Genomic DNA, 24705 nt, shown 5'->3' on the forward strand with positions numbered 1-24705 from the left:
ACACTTCACACTTAATTGTTGTGGATAAATTAATTTACTTATAATTGATTTTCTTACGCATGCCATGCCATGCCATGGATAAATTTATCCATGCCAAGACAAATATTATGCAAAATATTCTCCTATGATAAGTTTTTTCATTTGAAGAATGAATTTCTTGCGTTTAAAATAGTACTCATTGACATCTATCTCAAAATAAAATGTCAATGATAAGTATTTTTGACACAAATGACAGGCCGAGTTTTATTATTCTAAGCTTTTTTCCGAGCCTGGGAAATTGTTTTCTCAGAGACGTGGCGTGGCGTGGGGGCCTGCCTGCAGGTTAGCCCAGGAAAGAAAAACGCCCAATCAATGGATCGTATTTTGGGCTTTTATGGGCTAACTTTTACTCGCCCTTGAGCCGTGCAACTCTCAACTACAATCCTAACTATAAAATCAATGCTTAGAAATTGAGAAATGAGGTGAATTACTTGATATTTTTTGTAAAATTCTATGGATCATAATTTAGGTGTAAACAGTTTTACTTTCTCAGTTTCTTCCCTTTCCTCCAACCTCTGAAGCACACACTTGAACACCCCATCAATAAAACTTTGGAAGAATGCTTAGAATAATAAAACTGAGAGAATAAGCAATTAATCGAAGCAAGTTCTCAACTACAGTTACAAAACAAGGCAATTTACAACGCAAAACGGTTGTAACTCTCTTCGAAAATGGCACCGACAATTTTAGGGAGATTCCACAAGAACATAAAGCGGTGTATCCTTCAACCTTTCGCGGCCCTGAAATTCATCAGAAAAAAAGGCATAATAAGGAATAACCCGACAAGATTGATTATCCATCAATCCTATTTCACAAACTCAAATTACAATTAGTCAAGTGATGTTGCACAAACTCAAATTCATTTTAAGGTTTCAGTATTGTGCCAGAAAAATGTCATGATGCTATTATTAAAATTTAAATATAACATGGGAAACTTAGCATAAATCAACAAAAGATAGCATCTATATTTGTGAAAATTGTATAATAAAATGATTGGAAAACATACTATTCTAACCTTTAAGCCAGGAAGTTCAACCACACATGCACATTCAACTACCTCTGCCCCTGCTCTCTCTGTAGTAAAAATAAGAACAATAAAATAAATGTGTTTAGAAACCTCCAAAAGCAAAAATTTGTTATTATTTTTATTTTGAGCTGTAACTAATCATTTCTTCCTTAAAAAACAAACCAAGAAGGCTAATGGCAGCACAAATGGTTCCACCGGTGGCAATCAAGTCATCTACAACCAAGACATGCTCTCCCGGTTGAACTGCACCGATATGCATCTCTAGACAATCCCGGCCATACTCTAGCACATATTCTTCAGATATCACCTCGCCTATATGCATTACCACACATGCTTAAATTAGTTTCTTGCATAATTGACCCAATTATCCTCTTTTACGAGGCCCATGCATCATTCCACCTCTTGTTTGTTAAGCAAATGTTTGCATTTATGTGACCAAATTAATTTACTTACGGCCTTTCCTAAACAAGAAAAAAATTCAGTAAGCCTAGTATTTTATTATTCTAAAACTTTACAAAAAAAGTTACCAAGAGTATAATTTGCTGATTACCAGGCAATTTTCGCGGTTTTCTCAAAGGAATGAACTTGGCACCAATGGCAAGAGCAATGGGAGGACCAAAAATAAATCCTCTTGCTTCAATACCTATAAAATTAAGGAAATGAATGGTAAAAAAATTAACAATTTATTTAAAATTAAGAAAACTGACAAAATAGGGACAGTGTTATTGTAAAACTGAGGTTCAAAACATTAGCACTATAATTGTCAACATCAATATCTCTTTGTATTAACTTTAAAATAAGAAGCAAGAATCCTGATCTAAAAAATAATAACTGCTTACTTCGTCGAAAAAACACAAAAAGCTGATTTAAGTTGACCACAAAATTTTCTTCTCGGACCAAAAATAATACACCCAAAAGGAAACTAAATGTTGAACTGATCTGCTCTGGTCATTTTCAGGAGAAACATATAACCTAAAGGAGTAAATGACCCCATGCTGTAATTTCCAAATAAATATTACCAAACAAGAATTATACTAAAAGTTTGCTTCTTTTCAATTTCTTTTTTACATACCACACGTGAGCTTCATTAGATGTATGCAAGTCGAAGGATGTTAGAAATTTTGTTATTAAAATTCTGAAGCCTTTTTACTAATTAAAAATATACTTGTCATTTTCTAACCATAACTAAATCAAAGTGTTTGACCAGACCCAAATTAATGACTACAATTAGAAATTTGAAGCAGAAAAAGATTGGCACTTGGACTTAATTATTGTATATTTTTTATTGAAGAGACTTGATGGCCTAGTTAATTATGATTTAGCAACAGGAATATTATAATTATCGTCTAAGTTCTCATCCTAAACACACCTTAATTGTTTTATACCAACATTGTAAAAAAAAAAAAAACTAAATAGGGAAGTGTTCATTCTGCCATAGTCTGGTGTGCATAAGTGCATTGTATATTAGTCAAGCGTGCATTAAGTAATAGTAAAGTTGTATATAGGGCATCCAGACAATGATATGAAAGTTCAAAATAGGAAGTGTGAGTTATGAAATAGATAAGTGTTATTGTACAATACCCGAGTATTGCATTGTGAAATAACTAAGTGTGCATTTTGGGGTTTGGATAACGAATCCAAAAGATTAAAACAATGATTGTCGGAAGTTAAAACATGTTTTGCTTTCATAAAAATGTGTGACAGCTGCAAAGTTGTTTCATATTAAAATTCACAAATGTGTTAGCTGAGTGTGCTTTGTGTAATATCTAAATGTCCAATCCAAGATGCATCCAAAACTGAGTGGGAGTATTTAGAGGCTGAGGTAATAAAGGAGGTGGTTACTAAGCCTGTTCAAAATAATTACTCTCTTCATAGCACAAGGAATGAGAAAAAAACTGTGGGCTCTTTTTACTCAGTTTACACATGGAAGAGATTGGCAAAAACAAAAGAAGTTGAAAGAAGTTTCTTCTTCAAGTTATTTTTCATACAAATTCCCACGAAGTATGAATATTTTAAATATTGGCATGAGATATTGTTGAGCATTATGGTGCTACTTTTCTTTTCCAACCAATTACCATTTGATCAACAAACATGCCACTAGAGAGGAATTCCATACTTTTGTTTGTGGTCAAATTTTACGGATGCATAAGCAGTTAACTTTCAACATGATGACACGAATCAAAATCATTCAAACTTGTCTTTAATTTTATTTAATTTATTCCACATGCAAATCACTATATTTAAACTTGCTAAATTTTGATCAGTATTTTATTTATGTAAAGTCCTCTCAATAGAATCATGCAAATAAATATTCCGACAAAACAAAGAACTTTGTAAAACAGAGATAATGACAAAACCGACAGGCAACAGAATGTTTGAATCTATCACTCAATGTCAAACAAGTACAACCAAATACTATCTTATTTACTAAAAAAAATGAGCATGGCTGATGACCTAATTAATCACACCTCATCCTTAACGACCTATTTTGATAAAAATAATCAAAGAAGACAAGCCTAGCCCTCTAGAGATGATTCTAGGCTTACATCAAGAGCTAAAAGCCCACTTTCTTATGTCCAGGAAGTATATTATTTAAGGTCATTATGCATGTGCAATCACAATTCACACCAGCAAAATATGTTTAACAATTACAACTTGTGGTAAGGATAAGAATGATTGTTCCTCAATTTTCTTTAAACGAAGAAAGAAATAAGAATTATAGCTCATTAAAAGTATAATTTATAGAATGATTGTGTTGAAACATACATTTTCACTCTGCCAAAAGATAAAATAAAATAAGAATAATAATTTAACTATTAGCCAACAAAAATAATCTAAGGCAACATAGAAACATAATATACTATGTTACGAGTATTAAGGAAATGTGCAAGTAAACAAATTTGTGTTGCCTATACAGCTACCACCTATAATGTAATGGCAACATTAGATTAAGTTTCAAATACTCTTATATAACATGAATGAATATAATAACAAAAGCAAAATAAAAATATAGAAATACATTAAAAGTAGAGATTTCCATCTATGGAAGCAGCAAGAATGAACTTTGTGATAAATTCACAGCTTAAGTGGGTTTCGGGCATGGAATTAAATATTATTTTATAATAGTGGAAAAGCTGAAATTTATTTGAAATAGTCAAAGAGTTGTTTATTTGAAGAACATGCATGGTAGAAACATTTATTAAACGTTATAGAAAGATAGATTCATTGATGGTTATTTTAGTTGAATAATATACTGAAAGCTAGCTAGCAAGAATGTTATCCGGTGTCCAATAATTTTGGTACCGCTCCGGCTCCGGCTCCGCACGCTAATAGTAATATGCAGGGTTTGATTAAATCACACTCAATCTTGATATAGTCATAGAGAGTTTGGAGTCATTAATGCAAGGATTTGACAGTAGAATCGCAGTTGTACCTACCAAATCTAAAACAGGTATTGAAAAGAACAAGCAACAGAGAAATGGAACAAAAAAAAGGGTCCATCAACAGTGATTATAAAAGCTCAGCTTGAAATTAAGAAAACTGTGGGGGACCATAGTGCAAAAATGTCTGTGTCAATCACCATCTCACTCAACATATAATTCTTAGAGCTCTACAACTTGTCCCTAATTCGACAAGATATATACAATTTCACCCGGTGATTAAAACACTTGAAAGAAAGATGTTTATATTAAAATTAAAATTGGTGGGGCAATAAATGATATAAAAGGAGGATCTTACATGATGAACTAGGGCAATAAATGATATATAAAATTTGTAGCAATCAAGGTTTAAAAAGAGCATTGCAAATATGAATGAATTAATATTATCCACTTGAAAAAGAAAAGGATGAAACATATAAGAGGAATGAAGTTTGGAGAAGGAAAGAAAAAGAGGGAGGAAATGAAGAAAAAGAAGAAGAAAAGGCAAGAAACATTGATAATTGATTGAATTGAATTGAATTGAATGATGAGGTTCAGGTAGGGTGGTGTTGGGAGGTATAGGTGAGGAGAGCAAATGAGGGACAGGAATCATTAATGCTACCCACAGGGAGGGAGGGAGGGAGGGTTTATAGTCAAAGAAATAGCCCTACCACTACCACTACCACTTGACTCAATAAATAAAGTTCTCTCAAGTCTCCAAAAAGCTACCACAATTTTTCTCCCTAGGATCCTAATTAATCCTATAGGAAGGATATCATCATTCATCACATCTCTTTAAAGTCTTTACCTCAATGAATCTCGCTATTACACAAATTCATCATACGGGCAAGGGCCCATGACCATGACCCACATTCAAATTTCAAAGTGGAATTAGTGGTAACAATTAATTTAAAGGAAATTAATTTGTGTTGTGTTACCGGCTTACCTGCTACAGCTGAGATATCCTTTCCTCTGTATCTCTCGATAAACAAATCAACTGTGTCTCTGAACACCTTTGGGTCTAGAAGCAACGTTGTGATATCTTGAAACATAATCCCTGAAATTTCACAACAACAACAAAATAAAACAATGATAATGGTCTTAATTAGTCTATCTATCGATCATAAATTTTTTTCTTTTTTATAACATATATATACCTCCTTTGGGAATATGAGGTACAACTCGGATAGAAGAGGCTATCCCTTCTATGCGTGGATCCTTTTCTTCAATTGGGGCAGCCATCTGTCTACTCTCTACTACTCTCTCTATCTCTGATGAGAGAATAGATAAAGGGTTGGTTACTTCACTTTCACTTTCACTTTGCTATTAGTAGGAGGAGAAGAAGAAGAAGAAGGAGAGAGAGAGCGCACGGTTTACGAGAAACAGGAGTCAAAAGAGGAGAATTTAATTAATTGAGAGGGAAACAGGGGGTGAGGGGGGGTTGGCATTTTGCTCTCTTGGTCTTTTTATAACAGATCCCCTACGCCTTTTTTTCCTTTTTGCATTTTTTTTATAAATGGAAAATGTCTTCAGTCTTGTGTCCTCATACAAACTTTTACGCGATGGTAGTTTTAGTTTGTTACGGGATTATAATATAATATATAGATGGCTATATTTGAATGAGTAAGAGGCTACTCTACAGTCTACACTTAACAAATCAAATCAAAAAATAAAATAGAATAAGAAGTGAGTTAATTTGAAATAAGTTACTTCATTTTTATATATGAATTAATTTATTTTATATTTATTCCACCTCTATTATCATATACATTGATTCATTTTTTTAACATCTTACTATTTTATTTCATATAGATTACTTTAATTTATGATTTAAACTATCAAATAAGTATCAAACAAGATGTAAAATATAAAAAGTAAGGTGGAATAAACAATTTAATTCTCATTAACTTTATTTCATAATTAAACATAACTAATGAAATTTTAGTCCCTTACGCGTAAATTGACATGCTGATTGTTTAGATAAATGCCCTCCACACCAAATCGTGCGTTAAAGTGTTTTGAACAACAATTGTTAAAATGGTACAGGCTATAATTTTATTTTTGAAATAACTAGATAAAATGTCAAATTAATAAAAGAGAATAGAAGAAAAAATATTAGATATGATGATGTTTTTATGAAAAAATGACTAACTATTTTAAAAATCTGCCTTTAATAAAGTAGACTTGAAATGTTGAATGGATTATGGATGGACCGATGGACTAGTGTCTAGTGTCTACTGTCTACTGCCACTGGTGATTAAAAATTAGATAAGATGGGAAGGGAGAGGGAGAGGGAGCAAAGCATTAAATGAGGCCATGTGATCTGGACCGTCCGCAGTAGGGGTGCAAACGGATCGGATACGGATCGGATAGTGCTAAAATCATATCCGTATCCGTATTTTTTTTTCGGATACGGATACGAATCGGATATTAATCGGATACGGATACGGATACGGATCGGATATTAAACAGATACGGATACGGATACGGATATAATTCGGATTCTTAATTCAAAATACATATGTTATGCCATTACAAAATATATATAGCCATAAATAAAATTCATCAATTCACCGACCATATCCAATTAATTAAAATTCATCAACATAACTATAATTCAAATCAAAATATACCAACACAAAAGATATTCTCTCTAAACATATATAATTCTAAAATAAAAGGAGATAGTTTAATAATATTTTGTTAAGCTATTATCATCTCCATCTTCTTCTTTTGTTTCCTCTATAGAATAAAAAATTGATGCTACACAATCTGAAATTAAAAATAATAATTGAAATTAATATTTGATTTTCAAAAAAATCGAATCAGAAATATATCATTTAAGAAATTGAATTAAGAAAAGATGGTTTGAATAAGATATATAAAATTGTTAAAATTTATATTCTGACTTTTTTCTATTAATCTGAAAAAGATTAGTTAATTAACTTTATTTCAATTATATACATGACTAAAGGTTAGTTAATTCCTGACTATTTTAGAATTATATATGTTGAATCTGCTAAAATATGATGATCGAATCTGCTAAAATAGAGATGCAAAATAAAATAACAAAGGCTTGAGAGTTGAGACATTAAATTGATTCATATGCACCTGTGATCATTAGAGAAGGTGCAGCAGCTGCCATATTTTTTTTGGAAGTCTTAATTAGTCTCAATTGTGTGTGAAATAAGAAGAGGGGAGAATGAGGCTTCTATATATTAATTTGTCTTATTTTGACAAAAAGTATCATTAATTATTTCTTTTAGATTAAAAAGATATTATGCATAGAAGGGAGACAAAGCGGCATAATAATCAATATAGCCTCCGCTCTAAATCCCAATGAAATAAGAAATTTGAACCGTCGCGGAGAAAAGAGAATTTAAAAGGTTTGATTTTGAAAAATTTTTTACCGGATGACGGATATCCGTTTAATTAAAAGTTACGGATACGGATATTATCCGTATCCGTATCCGTATCCGCTTTCAAAAATTAAAACCATATCCGTATCCGTATCCGCACAAGTAATATCCGTATCCGCAAATTATCCGTATCCGTATCCGTATCCGCAAATTATCCGTATCCGATTATCCGTATCCGCAAAAAATCGGATACGGATTCGGATCCGAACGGATAATATCCGATCCGTTTGCACCCCTAGTCCGCAGAGTTTATTTCATTGGAAAAACTCAAAACCAAAGAGAAAGCGTTCATGTTTTGTCTCTTTAATAATTTAATTTGAAAAGGAAAGTTATTGCTTGGAATTGGAATTGGAATTGGAGCGATTGAATGTAGCCAATGTAGCCATGAGCAGTGAGCAGTGATGAAGTCCGAATCTGCTGTAATCTCAGAAGGGATCACAGGGCCTGAAATTCCAATATCAACTGTTCAAATATTTTCTGCACAGATCTCAAAAAAAAGTAAGTTTTCATGCACAAATCTCAAAAAAAACCAACGGTTCGGATTGGAATTACAGGTCCTGTAATTCCCAAAGAATTACAGCAGATTTATTTTCAGGAATCAAGAAATGAAAGAGTAATAAATGTTTGATCTCACAGTAGGTTTCATTTCAACAGATGCATTCAATTCAATTCAAGCAGTCAAATCGATCTGTTGCTACCCCTGTGGACCTACCTCTACATTGTCTTCTGCTGCTACACTACTTACTACTTTGGCCTAATCTATTTAACCTTTTTGTGTGTTTGCATATTATCTAATTTAACATCTAATATTAATGACTAATTGTACTTGTACGTATAAACAGTAATATTTAAAAAAAAAAAAAAAAGTTATCTTATTTGGACCTAATTTATGAAATCACTTGGTGACTGCATATTGTCTAAACAAATAGTACTGCTGTGCTGTAGTGTCAGCTTTATTGTATATGAATTTAATTTAGTCCAATCAAAGTCAAACAAATTATATTTGAATGATGACTGAACCGACAAATATAAACTTTAGCCCTCACTTAGACTTTAGACTTAGACCATCAAATGCAAAATAGTTAATTTTAAGCTAATTTCATTAACTAAACATAACTTAGATCAGCATATATAATTTAATTAGATCTCCTGAACTTAATTTAAAGGTACCTTAGCCCAAAAATACTTAAGATATGCAAGGTTTAAGAAGTAATTAAATAAAGTTATGACGAGTAATGAGTTTAATTAATTAGCATCTTAATTTCCAAATAGAGGTTAGCTAGCTATAAATATGAGGATGAGTTTTGTGATAGAAACGAAACATCCAGATGCAGGTAGCTAGCGATTGTTTTGATACCGAGTAGACACCTTCCAATTACAAGTAGACAAAAAAAGAAAAGAAAAAAAGAGGTGGATTAATTAATTTGCCTTTGGCCTTTGGCAAATTGGCAAATTGGCATTGGGATGAGAAAGAGTCGATGTCTGTTATATATATATCAAGTCCACTCACATCACTCTAAGATTTAGATTTAGATTTAGATTTAGTTGTCCATTTGAACAAACAAAAAGTAGAAAGAGATCGATCGATGTACGTGTTTTCATTTCTTTCATAACAATGCTGCATGCTGTTAGGTTCGGACTAATTAGTCGTGAGTCACTTAATTAGGACAATTGCATTAATGTCGCTCAGGCTCAACTCAATCAATAATTTATTAATTGCAATTGAATTCAAGTCGATTTAACCCGAGATGGTGAAAATGATATATATATATATATATATATAATTGTAAGGAGGGAAATGGACTGGTAACTGCCACCAGGCACCAGGCACCGGGCACCAGGCACCAGGCACCAGGCACCGGGCACCGGGCACCAGGCACCAGGCACCGGGCACCGGGCACCAGGCACCAGGCACCAGCAAATTAAATCCACTTGCGGGGAAATGAAATTTTTGATAACGATCGATAAAAAGGGAATAAGTGGGCCAGTCACAAGTCACAAGTCACAAGTCACAAGTCACAAGTTGAAATTTAGGGGGCATTAATTGTTTTGTATCTCCAACGCCAATCGCTTGGATAGTTGGATGGATTGGTAGAATATATATAATAATAAATTATCATATTAGTTAGTTAGTCTGAGTCTCTATCATCTACAGACGATCGATAATTCAAATTTGTCATATGTCCAGTCCTTCGATGCCACCTTCCAAAAAGGAAAAAAAGGAATATATATATATCATTTTTATACAAAACTTATATAACACTTGTGCTCTTTATATGGCAATGGTTTCATTTATCATAACTCACCTTTTCATATGAGTAGGATGAAAATATTTCTTTATTTTTAATTTTTGTTTATCATAACTCACCTTTCTTTATTCAAATTTTTGTTTTTTTAAATTTGAATAGTCGATCTAAATTGCTCAACATGATTAATATTTTAAATTCTTTTACTATTTTTTGTAGACAAGTACAAAATCACCATTTTTCAGAAAAGAAAAAAAAAACATGTAATATATATATATATATATATAGAGAGAGAGAGTGTGACTAATATGCATTCGGTAGCACTTCGGCCGAAGTGCTACCGATTCATTTTCTGATTTTTAAAGTCTAAATGATTGATCCAAACCGTTAGATGTCATCTCCATATTAAAATGTGCTTGGAGACCAAATTTTACATTTTTTGAAATTTTTTTACTATTTATTAAGCCACTTTGAAAATCACTGATCCAACGGTAGCTTCTGATTTTTACTATTTGGTAAGCCACCGTTGGATTAGCGATTTTCAAAGTGGCTTAATAAATAGTAAAAAAATTCCAAAAAAATGTAAAATTTGGTCTCCAATCACATTTTAATATGAAGATGACATCTAACGGTTTGGATCGATAATTTGGACTTTAAAAATCGGAAAATGAATCGGTAGCACTTCGGCCGAAGTGCTACCGAATGCATATTAGTCACACTCTATATATATATATATATATAGTTAAACACATGCATTATATTGCCATAGCAGAGCAGATGAGCAGACAAAGAGCTTCTGTTGTGAGTCTGATGTTTTGAAATAGCATTATAGCAGTGATGTCATAATTGGATCGAACAGTACCAAATCTTGACGCTGGACCAGACCAGACATGACCCGACCCGTGGGGACCCTAGCTAGCCTGTTTTATATATGGTCCATAGAGAGGATCGATCAGCTCAATTAACTTCCATCAGGCTCCGCTTAATTTTAGGTCTTGCATGCGGGCTTCAACCTACCTAGCTAGCTAAGCTTCACATTTTTTCAGTCATTAAAACATCCCTCTACTCTAGAGTACTGAAACTGAAACTGAAGTGAAGGCGACCGTGATCTGAAATAAGATCCAATCACTTTCTCAAAGATCTATTTGTAATTTTGAAGTATGTGCTTCAGATCTTTTTTTTAGAAACCTTCGCAGAAGCTGTCAAGTCGTGAGGGAGAATCGAACTCTGAACCTTTGGAATACAACAACTCTAAAACTTTTTCCTAGCCAATTGTACTACATTCCCTTTTTCATAATTAACATACCTAAACCCTACAATTAATAACCATCAAATCATATATCAATATTTATATAAAAAAAAAAATTAACCTGATTTCTTATTATTATATAACATAGAAATCCCAACTAATTTGTTTTTTTTACTTCAAACTCTAAATTTTACTAGTAATATTGAAATTTTAGATAGAAAATTATAACTTATTGGTAGATGGTCTGAAACTGAAAGCAGCCCCTTGTTTTTATAATAGAGAATATATATAGGATTTGGCTAATATGCTATGTGTTGCATAGAGGCCTCCCGTGCTACAGCTCAATATTCGACATTTCAAAATCCAAACGGTCAATCCGAACCGTTCATCTTGTTCTCCATATTAATATGTGCTTGGAGATCAAATTTTATATTTTTTGAAAATTGTTTACTATTTTTTTAGATTTATTGAATATTGCTGTTTTTTATGGTCCAGATTTGTCTGAAAAACAGCGATTTTCAATCAATCTAAAAAAATAGTAAAAAATTTCCAAAAAATATAAAATTTGATCTCCAAACACATATTAATATGGAGAACAAGATGAACGGTTCGGATCGACCATTAGGATTTTAAAAAGTCAAATATTGAGCCGTAGCACGGGAGGCCTCTTAGCTACCCATAGCATATTAGCCAAATTCTATATATATATATATATATATAATATAATATAATATAATTGAATGAGGCAATAGCAATAGGCATGCATGAGTCATGAGAGAGAGATGTCAATTCAAAAGATAAGGTATGATTTGCACCCAACTTTTGGACCATTATGTCTCAACTCTCAACAGTTAAGCCACAGAGTCTTCCTAATCATTAGCATTTACCACTCTGGATTTTCAATTTTTAAATTAACAATAATACCACCAAACTCTTCTAATCAATTTCAATTTTTAAATCTTCAGCAAACTTTTTTAATGTGAATTAAATGGTTTACTCCATCTTATTTCCTTTTTGTATTTTAAATCTCATTTCATAGTTCGAGTCATAATTAAAATTAATTCGTTTGAAAAAAAAAATTAAGATACCAGATAATAATTTTTTTCTATTTTATGATGGTGAACCCTACATGCAGAATAAATATGGAGTGAATCTATTTTTTATTAGGCGCTGATGAGCACATTGAACTATTTATGTGGCTAAGAGCTCTCACAGTCTAGGCACAACGACGTAATTATCAGAGACGCACTCTACCACTAAAATGGAACAGTTCCAATTTGTTTCAGTATTTTGTTGAGTTGGAGGATAAGAGGGGGTTTGATCCTACGTACCGTAGCGATTCCTATAAACAAAAGAATAAGAAGTTGATTAGGATATATATATATATCTGTGTGTGTGTTGAGGTAAGTCAAATTTAATGAGAATATATATATAATAAGATTGATTTGAAAGTCAAAAGATTAGATTAATTAACCATTCGAACACGTCTTCGTCTGACTCCCTCCATACAACATTAACATTAATAAAAAATATATATATATATATTATATTATCCATTTCTCCTCCAAATTAATCTGATGAAAACTATATAATCCTGATCCTCGCGTCCTAGGGGCCAACTTGGTTGGTTGTACTGCACTTCTTAAGGTATCTTACCTAGGGTTCTCCGCCGAGCCGCAGAAAAAGAAAAAAAAAAGGGCGATCTGTTCCACGAAGCTGGTTTGAGAGTCGGCCGGCTCCACCGCGTATCTCCATCCTGCCCCGCCACCCACTCCTCTTCGTTTGCCCGGTTCAACTTGCTGCGTTTCAATTGAGCGGATGGATTCGTTCAAGGATTCTGCCGCTTGTTGTACTTTCTATTTGTCTCGACTTTTCAGGTTCGACTGAGGATTTGTGAATTCATTCTGTGCCGTAGTATCTACTATATCTATATACGAATAAGGTATGTATTTTGGTTGTTGCCGATGACGAGAACGCGACGAGTTGTCTCCTTTCTTCTCTCTTTCTTCTTCTTCCTCCTTCCTCAATGGTGACTGTCCTGGTCCGGTTGATTCAGTTCCCGGTCCGGTTTGATTCAGTGACATCTCGGTTCAGTGGTGATTGTCCTGGTTCGGTTTGATTCAGTGCCCTCTTCTTTCCTCCTCTCGAGTGGTGACTGTCCCGATCTGGTTTGATTCAGTGCATCTCGGTTGTGAACTCTTCTGGGCGGCATCGAATTCGGAAAGAAGAAGACGTTTCGTCATCAAGAAAGGGTTCGATGCGGCATAGTCCGCGGGATATGCAACTCGAAGAAATTACTGCTGTGTCTACATTATCAGAGAAGAAAATCGGAAGGCCCACCTACTTGTTATTCGGGCGCGAATAGATCAATTCGCATTATCTGACTTCACGTATCTTTTATTTTCTGACATAGCAAATTAGATGCTTGTACAAGTAGCTCAATGTATAGGTTTTAATGCTTCTTAATTTTAACAAAAGAAACCTATGTAATAGCTACTTTGTTAATCATTGGATCAATGCAATCGCCTACGGGCTTTCAACCAAAAAAAAAAACTTGGTTGGTTCTTATATGTGTATTGAAAATGGGCCGGACCAGGCGAGTATGAGTCAAACTCGGGCAGGCGGGGGTTGGCACGGGTACGGGTTTCTCGGGTAGGCGGGTAGGTCAGTTAGGGTAGCACGGATTTATTTTCAAAAACCCTTATCCGTCCCGGCTCAACCCTCCGGGTGGCACAGGTCCGCGGGTTGCACGGTCAGGGTCCGCGGGTTGGTTCGGATGGGTACCTGTCCAATCCGAACTGGTTTTTTTTTTGCTGTTTTTTTTTTCCTTTTTCTGTTTTTTTCTGTTTTTTTTTTCTTTTTAAACCAATAAAATATAAATTAAAATTCAAGTACTAATAAATACTAAATTAATCATATCTTTTAAGAAAAAATAACAACTAAGAAAGATATATCATTTGTAGTGATTGTCAATTTGATTGCAGCCTTATCATAATTTCATGTAGTCTAATTAACAGTGTCACAATTTAAGTAATCATAAAACTTGTCTTGCAATAAGGGCTAAATTAAGGAGTTATATCATTTCTGTGTGTTTTATGATTTTTTTCATAGTACAACCTAGCTAACAATGAAAATGTTTATACGGTAGCTTAATTTACAACATTATCATTAAAATGAAATTATCACTTTGTTTTTTAAAGAAGCTGAATGATAAAGTTATTAAACTGAACGATAATGCTATATATTAATGTCAATAATAAATACACGTGTATTGTATATTGTTTGGTTCGGTCATAATTAATTAAACTATGTAAGGCTTGTCATTATTAAGTTTTTCAGTATGTAACTCCCACTAGTGGAAAAACTGTAATCAGGATCGGCCTATCTAGATCGGCTGTACAAATCAACCGATACTAATACCTATCTGGATCGGTTTTATTGATAAAATCGATACTAAAATCTAATAAAATCACAGTTTATGAACTAATAGGATCGGTTTCTAGCTTAGAACCGATACAGATACTATCAGGATCGGTTCTAAGCTAAGAACCGATCCTAATTATTAAGTATTAGGATCAGTTCTTAGCCGAAACCGATCCTGATAGTATCTGGATCGGTTCTAAGCTATGAACCGATCCTAATTATCAAGTATCAAGATCGGTTCCTAGCCTAGAACCGATCCAGATACTATCTGGACCGGTTCTAAGATAGGAACCGATCTTGATAGTGCATTTAAAGGCTTTCCTAAGTCCGATTCATCACAGAATCACCTTTCTTTCTTCCTCAGACCTCGCCTCCATTACTTAGCGCAGCAGCTATCTCACCATTCTTTTCTCAGGTTCATTAATTGATCGATCATCTTTTTTCTCAAGTTCGATGTTAGATGGAGCACCATTTAGGCTCTAATTTGGCTCATTTTATAAACCCTAAATCTCTCTTTTAGGTTTTAATACATTTTCTATTTCAAGCTTGGGTATATATGTGGAGATTAGCAAATTAATTGTGGGATATATGAGCTTTTGATATAATTATATTTGCATGTGGATGCTATATATGAGCTTTTCATATATACCCATATATACCCTAGCTAGCATATGCATCATATATATGTTATATATATATACATCCCTTAATTAGGTTTCGATGGTTTAATTTTGTAATTTGGCTATTATTGAGAGATTTGGTGCAGCGATTTTCATCTCACTCGGTACGGCATGAATGTGTATTTTGATAGTTGTAAGTAAAACATAAAACTCATGTTTAATTAGTTTTGTTCATGAATGTGTATTTTGATAGCTAGACTAAATAGATTTGTATTAAGTATGTAGCTAGATTATTGTCTTATGAGCCACAACCGTATGATTAATGCCTTTAGGTCATGATACCCGTTCAAAATTAATCAATTAGAGATTAATTTTGAATAGTTCCCGTTTTGGAACTGCTCTTTGAATACTTTGTCTCAATTAGGATGTGACCACGTGTTAGTCATGTTTTAGTATTTAAGAAAATTTCGGCAGTATTTCTCCTTATTAGTTCCCTGAATACTCGGGAAACTAAGGGAAAATGCTGTCGAAATTTTCTTAAATACTAAAACACGACTAACAGGTGGTCATTATTGAGACGAAGTATTTAAAGAGTGGGATAAGATGGTAAGCCCTATTGTGAACAGAATTTAGTACCCCAACCTTGTTCTAAATTAATTGTGTTCTACTATAATTGCAGATGGACCGCAGTTGGATGTACGAAACATCACGTCTATCGGATGAATATATGACAGGTGTCGAGGAATTTATCAGAGTTGCTATAGAAGATATGGCGAATAAGGGGAGTACAATGATGTCGTGTCCTTGTCGTGATTGTAACAATGGTCAAAAAATTTCCAACCCGAATCAAGTGAGGAACCATTTAATCCGTCGTGGATTCAAGCAAGGATATAAGTGTTGGATATGGCATGGTGAGAGTTTTCCAACAGACATAGGCACTGGTACTGAGCATCAAGAATACCATACCGGTGGAGATGGGGGGAATGACCTACGGGGATTGAAAACAGGAGTACTGAGCAACAGGAGTACACGACATAGGTACTCGTACTGAGCAACAGGAGTACAATACCGGAGAAAATGATGATATAGTGGTAGATAAATGTGATAATTTTGATCAAATGTTACGTGATATAGAAGAGGATTTTGATAATGATAAGCAGTATTGTTTATTTGAGAATTTGTACGAAGATTCTAATAAGGAATTGTATCCTGGTTGTTCTAAATTTTCAAAATTGAAAGGTGTATTGAAATTGTATAACCTTAAAGTATCTAACGGTTGGAGTGATAGAAGTTTTACTGAGTTATTACAAACTTTAAAAGAAATGCTTCCGGATGGAAACGAGATACCACCCAATGTTTATGAAGCGAAGAAAATATTGTGCCCAGTGAATTTGGAAGTTCAAAGAATACACGCGTGCCCAAATGATTGTATATTATATCGAAATGAGTATGAAGACCTTCACGAGTGTCCAAAATGTTGTGCATCACGTTACAAACCAAAGCAGATAGCCAGTGATAAAAGTGATTATTGTAAACCGAATAAAGGACCTCCTGCAAAAGAATTGTGGTACCTCCCCGTGAAACTGAGATTCAAACGTTTGTTCTCAAATGCTAAAGATGCGAAATTAGTGCGTTGGCATGCCGATAACCGGAAAACGACGGGAAATTATGACACCCCGCTGATTCTCCTCAGTGGAGGAATATTGACAGAGAGTTTTCCAAATTCGGATGTGACCCTAGAAATCTAAAGCTTGGGCTGAGTGCAGATGGAATAAATCCGCACAGTAGCATGAGCAGCAAGCGTAGCAGTTGGCCGATTCTATTGTGCATTTATAATCTTCCACCTTGGTTATGTATGAAGCGCAAATACATCATGTTGACCTTGCTCATATCAGGACCCAAACAGCCCGGGAACGACATAGATGTGTATCTAGCGCCATTGATTGAGGATTTAAAAGAATTATGGCAACCCGGAGTGCAGATATTTGATGCATACAGCAAGGAGAAATTCACTTTACGGGCCATGCTTTTCTGCATCATTAACGATTTTCCGGCTTATGGAAATTTGTCGGGTTACAATGTCAAAGGAGAGAAAGTGTACCCTGTCTGCCTGGATGATACAGTCGATATGTGGCTACCCAACTCCTCTAAAAATGTGTACATGGGTCATCGTAGATTTCTTCCTGCCAACCACGCACACCGAAAGAGAAAAGAAGAATTCAATGGAAAGACCAAGAATATCAGAGCAAATTATCCGTTGACCAGTAAACAAGTTTATTCGCGAGTGAAAGATTTGAAAGTTCAATTGGGAAAATTTAAAAAGAAGGTGGTGAGAAAGAAAGGGGCTCCGAAAATTAGTTGGAAGAACAGGTCAATATTCTGGGATTTACCATACTGGGAGTACTTAGAGGTTCGACACTGTCTCGATGTGATGCATGTGGTTAAAAATGTGTGTGATAGCATAGTTGGAACATTATTGAATATTCTGGGTAAAACTAAGGACGGTATCAATGCTCGGAAATACATGCAATTCTTGAACATACGGCCAGATCTACAACTAGCAGAGAAGGAAAGAGAAAAAGGAAAAACTTGTACATATCTAAAACCCGCAATGCATACGATGTCGAAAGTAGAGAAAAAAAGCTTATTGGAATGCCTTCATGGTGTCAAAGTTTCATCTAGATATTCTTCGAATTTTAAAAACCTAGTTTCACTGGAAGATTTAAAATTGATAGGAATGAAGTCTCACGACTGTCATGTTTTAATGACACAGCTTCTTCCTGTTGCAATTCGGGGCATATTGCCAAAGTGTGTTAGGCAGACCATCACAGAGCTTTGTTTTTTCTTTAACACCATCTGTTGCAAAGTAAATGATCCTGATATGTTAGATGCTCTGCAGAAGGAGGTTGTTGTCACTCTTTGTCATCTTGAAATGTATTTTCCACCGTCTTTTTTTGATAGCATGGTTCATTTAATCATTCACCTAATTAGAGAAATTAAGATGTGTGGACCTGTTTTATTGTGGTACATGTATCCGTTCAAGAGATACATGGGATTGTTAAAGGCATATGTCAGGAATAGATATCGGCCTGAGGGCAGCATCATAAGAGCTTATGCTGCTGAAGAGGTTATTGAGTTTTGTACTAATTATATGGATGATGTCAAAGCTATCAACATCCCTAAATCTCGGCACGATGGTAGACTTCACGGGGTAGGCACTATTGATGCGGACTTTATAAACCTCCCATTACCTGTACCAAATGGCGAGCAAGAAACCCTGAAGGATGCCCTCGGCAGTTTCACTGCATGGCCGAAATCCAGGATATCGATAGGTTCAGCTGAGGTATATTATTATTACAAGTTCTTATACTTCTTAATTAGTATCTATATGATAGAGTTATAGTTGATTCTGGATTTTATTTCAATTTATTATGAAATTCCGCAGGAACAACGCAAAGAGTTAGGATTTCCTGGAGGTCAGAACGCAACGAGTCACTGCAAGGCGTTTGATGGTATCAATTTTGACAAGCTGGGACGAACATTCAAGCAGCTTAGTGATTGGTTTTCGGAGCTAGATGGCAGTCCATTCAAAATCGATCCGCCAGTTGATCTTTTATGCTCAGATGACTCCATATGCGTCTATGTAGATGATTATGCGGCCTTGCTTACACCACGGGAGTGGCTCACTGTACCAGTTGTTCAGATCTGGATGTTGTGAGTTAATATTCGTAATAATTGCATAATTTAGTACTTTTAATTCAAATTTCACAAAATTGAGATCACATGTATCTTTATTTTGTAGGTATTGGCACAAATTTATCAAGGAGGAATTCCCCAATGAGCAGGTTGGTTTCATGGATTCCAATCGAACAAATGCCACCCTGATGAATGATGACTGAGGACGTGTTCTTCAATACATAGGGAAAGCACTCCAAGAAAATCGGGACAAGAGATTGATATTCATACCTTACCATCAGATGTTAGTGTTATATATATTCTAATTTTATTATATTTCTTTCAATTCATATAAATTATAGAATATGACATGCTATAAACCTAACATGCAGAAATCATTGGATATTGGCCGTGCTTATGCCAAGAGAACGTGCATTGTACGTGTACGATTCCGATAAGAAGAGCAAAAAAATGCTAATGATCACTGCTGCTGTCGAGGAGTAAGTGCCTTCCTAAAATTTACGTTTGTTTAGAATGCTAATGATATTATTATTATATTATCATTTTAAATATGTCTCGTAAGTACTGATTGTTCAATTAATGTCTTCATATTTCAACAGCGTCTTCATGAGGGAAATTGGTACTTCTTTAACGGTTCGTAACGATTGCAAGGTAATAGTTTCTATTGTACACATTTGTGAATATACATATAAGCCATTTGTATGCTCGTAATAAAAACATTTTATTTTTTTGAAACTTGTTATATAGTGCCCACAACAACCAGCCGACTGGGAATGTGCATATTATACCATGTTGCTCATGCAAGACATAATAAAGGAATTCCTTGATGTTTTTCCGCAATTAAAGGTATATGCATTTATAAATTTTCCAAAAATAAGCATTGTTGCTTCAAATATAATAAAATACAAAATTTAATTGTATATGCTCTTCTAAATTCTAAAAATGCAGGATATTCCAGCTAAACATACGACAGAACGCTTGGCCGACTTTCGCCTAATGTGGGTCCAAATTTTGCTAAATGAGATAAAGCCGAGAAGAAGTACAACAATTTAGGATGTGTTATCCGAATTTGCATGCATATGAACATGAATTTTTTGTAATAAGTTAGGATGTGTATGATATATAATTAATTTAGGATGTGTTTTATTGATAATTAAATTAGGATGTGTTTTATTGATAATTTAGGATTTGTGATAAATTAGCATTTTGGTCAGCTAAATAAATATGGAAGCTGGCCATTTAATAAAAAATATTTTTTTAAATTTCAATAAAGCATCAGGATCGGTTCTTATCTAAGAAACCGATCCAGATAACATTTTAAAAAAAAGGCAAAATAACTATCAGGATCGGTTCTTACATATGAACCGATCCAGATAATTGTTTTCTGTATTTAAAAAAAATCTAATTTAAAATATACATCAAGATCGGTTCTACAGTACAACCGATCTTGATGACTTCTTATCTGGATCGGTTCTTAGCTAAGAACCGATCCAGATAACTAGTCATCTGGATCGATTCTTATCTAAGAATCGATATTGATGATGCCTATCTGGATCGGTTCTTAATTAGTAACAACCGATCCAGATAGTAACTATTAGGATCAGTCGTAAAATCGATACAGATTTGTTTGATATATAATCGATCAGGATCGGTTGTGAACCGATACTAATATGCGTATATGCGTATATAACCGATACTAATATCGCCCTGATCAGGATCGGTTGTGAACCGATACTAATATGCGTATATAACCGACCGTGATTCTATTTTTTCCAATGGTGTCCTTCGCTATATATTAATTTTTATGTATAGTGCACGTTACATGAAGGTCTATTCAAATAAGGCGAATGATAATAACATCATTAAATTGATATCTAAAAATGTATAATAATGATAATTGTAGCAATACAAATATTATTACATCTAACTTCTTCTTTTTTTCTTTTTCTTTTTTGAATTCATGTCCAAAATACATATGTTTTCTCACCATGCCACCTCTCATCCTCTATGTAGAAAAATAAATTCATTTGTACCTATCAAATACTAATATCCGTTGAATACTTATTCACATGATGCTTAATAGTATTCCTTTTCGATATATATATCAGAAATTAACGTATCTTATTATTATTTAAGTAATTTGACTTTATAATGTCAGGCTCCATAGACAATATTAGAAAATCATAATAGAAGTGACTGCAATTTAAAAAACATAATAAGTTGTAGATGTGATTTCAACTCTAAGTCCTCACACTCATAAAATATATAAATCAATTAAATTTCAATATACATAATTAAGATTTTGAACGTTCCCAACGTCACGATACCTATAACTCCACGTATCCATGCAGATTATCTCAAAGCATGTACTTTTTCCTTTTTTTCATAAATTCGTCAATTTTTAATATCATATTACATAATAAAAAAATATGCATGCATAAATTTTTGTTTAAAGTGTGTATTCTGATCTATTGTAAGAAAATGAAAACTTTAAGAAAAGAGAAAATAAGTATCTATAAAAGCTAAAAGTCATCATCGTAATTTTTTCAAAAAATTTATGTGCCCTCATATATTTGTGTCACATCAGATGAGACACCCGTAATTATATTCATACAATATATTTTTTTTAACAAATTGTTACAAAGATCCAGCCCAACAATATCATACATTTGTGTGTGGTTTCACTTGCCGAACAAGAAAATTTGCAAATTGTTCAGAAAAAAATTATTTTGGGTGAGGTTATGGTGATATGCAGATTACATAATTGTCGCGAGAAAATCTTGCGGGAGGTGTCGAACTTCGTAATTTCAATACTTTCGTAATTCTGTTTGCGTATTTGTAGAATGAATTAAATTTACAACTATATTTTTTTTAACAATAAATTTAAAATTTGAGAATAATGAAAATATTGAGATTGAGATTGAGAGAATGAGAGATGGAAAATAATAAGATGAGATGTGAAAATTTGTGAAGAATGGGGGTGTATTTAAGGAGTTTTGTTTGGGGAAAATAAAATTTGAATTTTAAAAATAAAAACGTTTTTTTTTAATTCGAATTTCCGGGGGTAGGCTGGTACGGGTAGGAGGGCGGGTACAGTTTTGGGGGAAATACAATTTGAATTTAAAAAATAAAAATGTTATTTTTTTTTTATTTGAATTTCCGAGTACGGGTACTGGTAGGAGGGTACGGGTAGGCGAATAGGGGGGTCGGTTCGGCGGGTAGGCGGTTCGGTCTGAGCGGGTATGGATTTGGCACTGTTTGGGTTATCACGGATTTTTTTTTCCCAAAAATCCGGTCCCGGCCCATTTTAACCTTCACCCGGGTTACCTGTGTATCCGTTTTAAACCCAAACACGGGTCCGGTCTGGTCTGCCCCAGTCAGGTACGAGTGGCGGGCGGACCAGTCCGGATTCGACCCCCGCGGGCGGTTTCAATACACTAGTTCTTATATATATATCCAAATATGAAATCCTCCTTTTTGAAATCGGACGGCTGAGAAAGGTCAGAAATCTTTGAATCGGATTGGATTTGCATTTGCATCGATCGTTTGATTGAAGAGCTAGACCGAATCCATCTGTCACTTCACCATTTAAATCCAAATCCCCTCCACTTTAGATTCCATGGTGCCATCATGCACAATTCACAAACCTTTTCCTTTTCTTCAGAGATACTCTGTGGTCAGTCAAAGCCCAGCATTTTATGTGCATCGCAGATTCACTCACGGCAGGGATCGAGATGCCATAATTTAAATATTCCAGTTTACGAAGTTGCATTTATTTCAGGGTCTAACATTAACATGTACTCCATACTAGTGTATTAATTATCGGGCCGGGCCGGACGGACCGGGCATACCCAGGCACGGGCACGGGCAAGGCTCGGGCACGGGTATCTCGGGTAGACAGCTATCACGGACCGGGCATCCTCGGGTTTTTTTTTCCAAAAACCGTGCCCTGCCCGTCCTATACCCTTGCCCGCGGTACCCGCATGGGGCAGGGCGGTCCGGTTTTTTTTTTTTCAAAACTGTTTTTTTTTTTTTTTTCGGTGTCATACGAATATTAATACGTGTTTATAATTCGACTTTTAAAATCTGAATAGACATAATAGTTCAATATCAAATAGTGTAAAGTCCGATTTTTTATTTTCAAAACTATTTTTTTTTCTTTTTTTTTTACGGTGTCGTACGAATATTAATACGTGTTTATAATTCGACTTTTAAAATCTTAATAGACATAATAGTTCAATATCAAATAGTGTAAATATATATACATAAAATTATCAAGTCATATCTTTATAATTTCTAAATAAATAAAATTTGTAACTTATATATAAAAATTATTCGCGTGAAAATTTATATATTTATTTGGCTAAGTACAAATATATTTATTTATTTCTTTACACGAGTCATTTTATTTTATTTTCAAATTCTCATTCTAATTATATAATTTCATAATTTATTTATATCTCAAAAATTTTAGTTTACATTTTAAATTGTTAATATATTTTATAAACGTTCATTTTAAATTAATAATATATTTTGGAAACGTTCATTTATTTTCAATAGATTAAATAAAATATAAATAAAAAATATCTTAAATCAATTACTTTAAAACAATAAAATATAAATAAAAAATTTCTTAAATCAATTACTTTAAAAATAATTATGAATTATTTTAAAGCAATAGATTAAAAAATAAAAGTTACTTATTCAATAATAAAATTTCAACTTAAGATAAATAAATGGATGGATTTTGGTGGTAAAATTATATTCAATAATAAAATTTCAACTTAAGATAAATATATCTGTATATGTTAGTTTTTTTTTATTTAGGATATATAATGATGTTTTCATCAGTTTACTTATTAGAATGTAGATAGGAATGCCTATAAATGTATTAATGACTATTATTCTTAGTGTATGTGTGCTAATATATCTACTAGTTGATGTACTTACAATTAAGATGTATCCTAATTATCTTTAATAAAAAATAAAACAAAAAATTAGGCTTGCAGGAAACAAAACGCATGTGTTAGTTTAAACCATCTATGACCAATATAATTGGGATATGTAACTAGGCAATTTGTCAATTTTCTCAAAAACATCATAACCATAGTTTAAGAAATAAGATTAATTAGAGTATATAGACTATCTAGTGCCATCAAAGACAGCATCCGATCCTTTCATTTTTTTTTTAATTGGATTAATAATGCAAGTATCAAAATTTTACACCATAACCATAATTTGAATTTACTTGTCTATAGGAGTATAAAATTGAGTGAAAATATTTTGTAATCGTTTGACGGTATTTTTTAGATATACATTACTAAAATTATCAAAAAATATGTTAAAATTTATTTTTGACAAAAATAATATCATGTTGATATATAGTCCATGGACTCCATATTAAATAATTCAATTTTGTCCCAAATATATAGTACTTGATCAATAATTCTAAAATGTACTCCATCCAAACTTGTTAAAAAATAGTTGTGCATAAAGGTAAAGTTCTAAAACCTTAAATTATCTTTGAAATATACACTAAATTTCTAAAATGTACTCCATCCAATTTT

General features: G+C 33.4%; 1 protein-coding gene across 1 annotated transcript; it reads right to left on the reverse strand.

The window, feature by feature from the left end:
• Nucleotides 1–470: 470 nt before the first annotated feature.
• Nucleotides 471–5912, reverse strand: LOC144571130 (adenine phosphoribosyltransferase 3-like). Its single transcript, XM_078320473.1, has 6 exons — nucleotides 5643–5912; nucleotides 5432–5542; nucleotides 1617–1709; nucleotides 1229–1378; nucleotides 1055–1113; nucleotides 471–779 (listed from the first exon to the last, which is right to left on the reverse strand). Exons 1-6 carry the CDS (start codon nucleotides 5725–5727, stop codon nucleotides 726–728), a joined length of 552 nt encoding a protein of 183 aa, XP_078176599.1. The 5' UTR covers nucleotides 5728–5912; the 3' UTR covers nucleotides 471–725.
• Nucleotides 5913–24705: the final 18793 nt, after the last annotated feature.

The sequence above is a fragment of the Carex rostrata genome, chromosome 2, assembly GCF_964058835.1.
Source record: "Carex rostrata chromosome 2, lpCarRost1.2, whole genome shotgun sequence".
Classification (NCBI taxonomy): Eukaryota; Viridiplantae; Streptophyta; class Magnoliopsida; order Poales; family Cyperaceae; genus Carex; species Carex rostrata.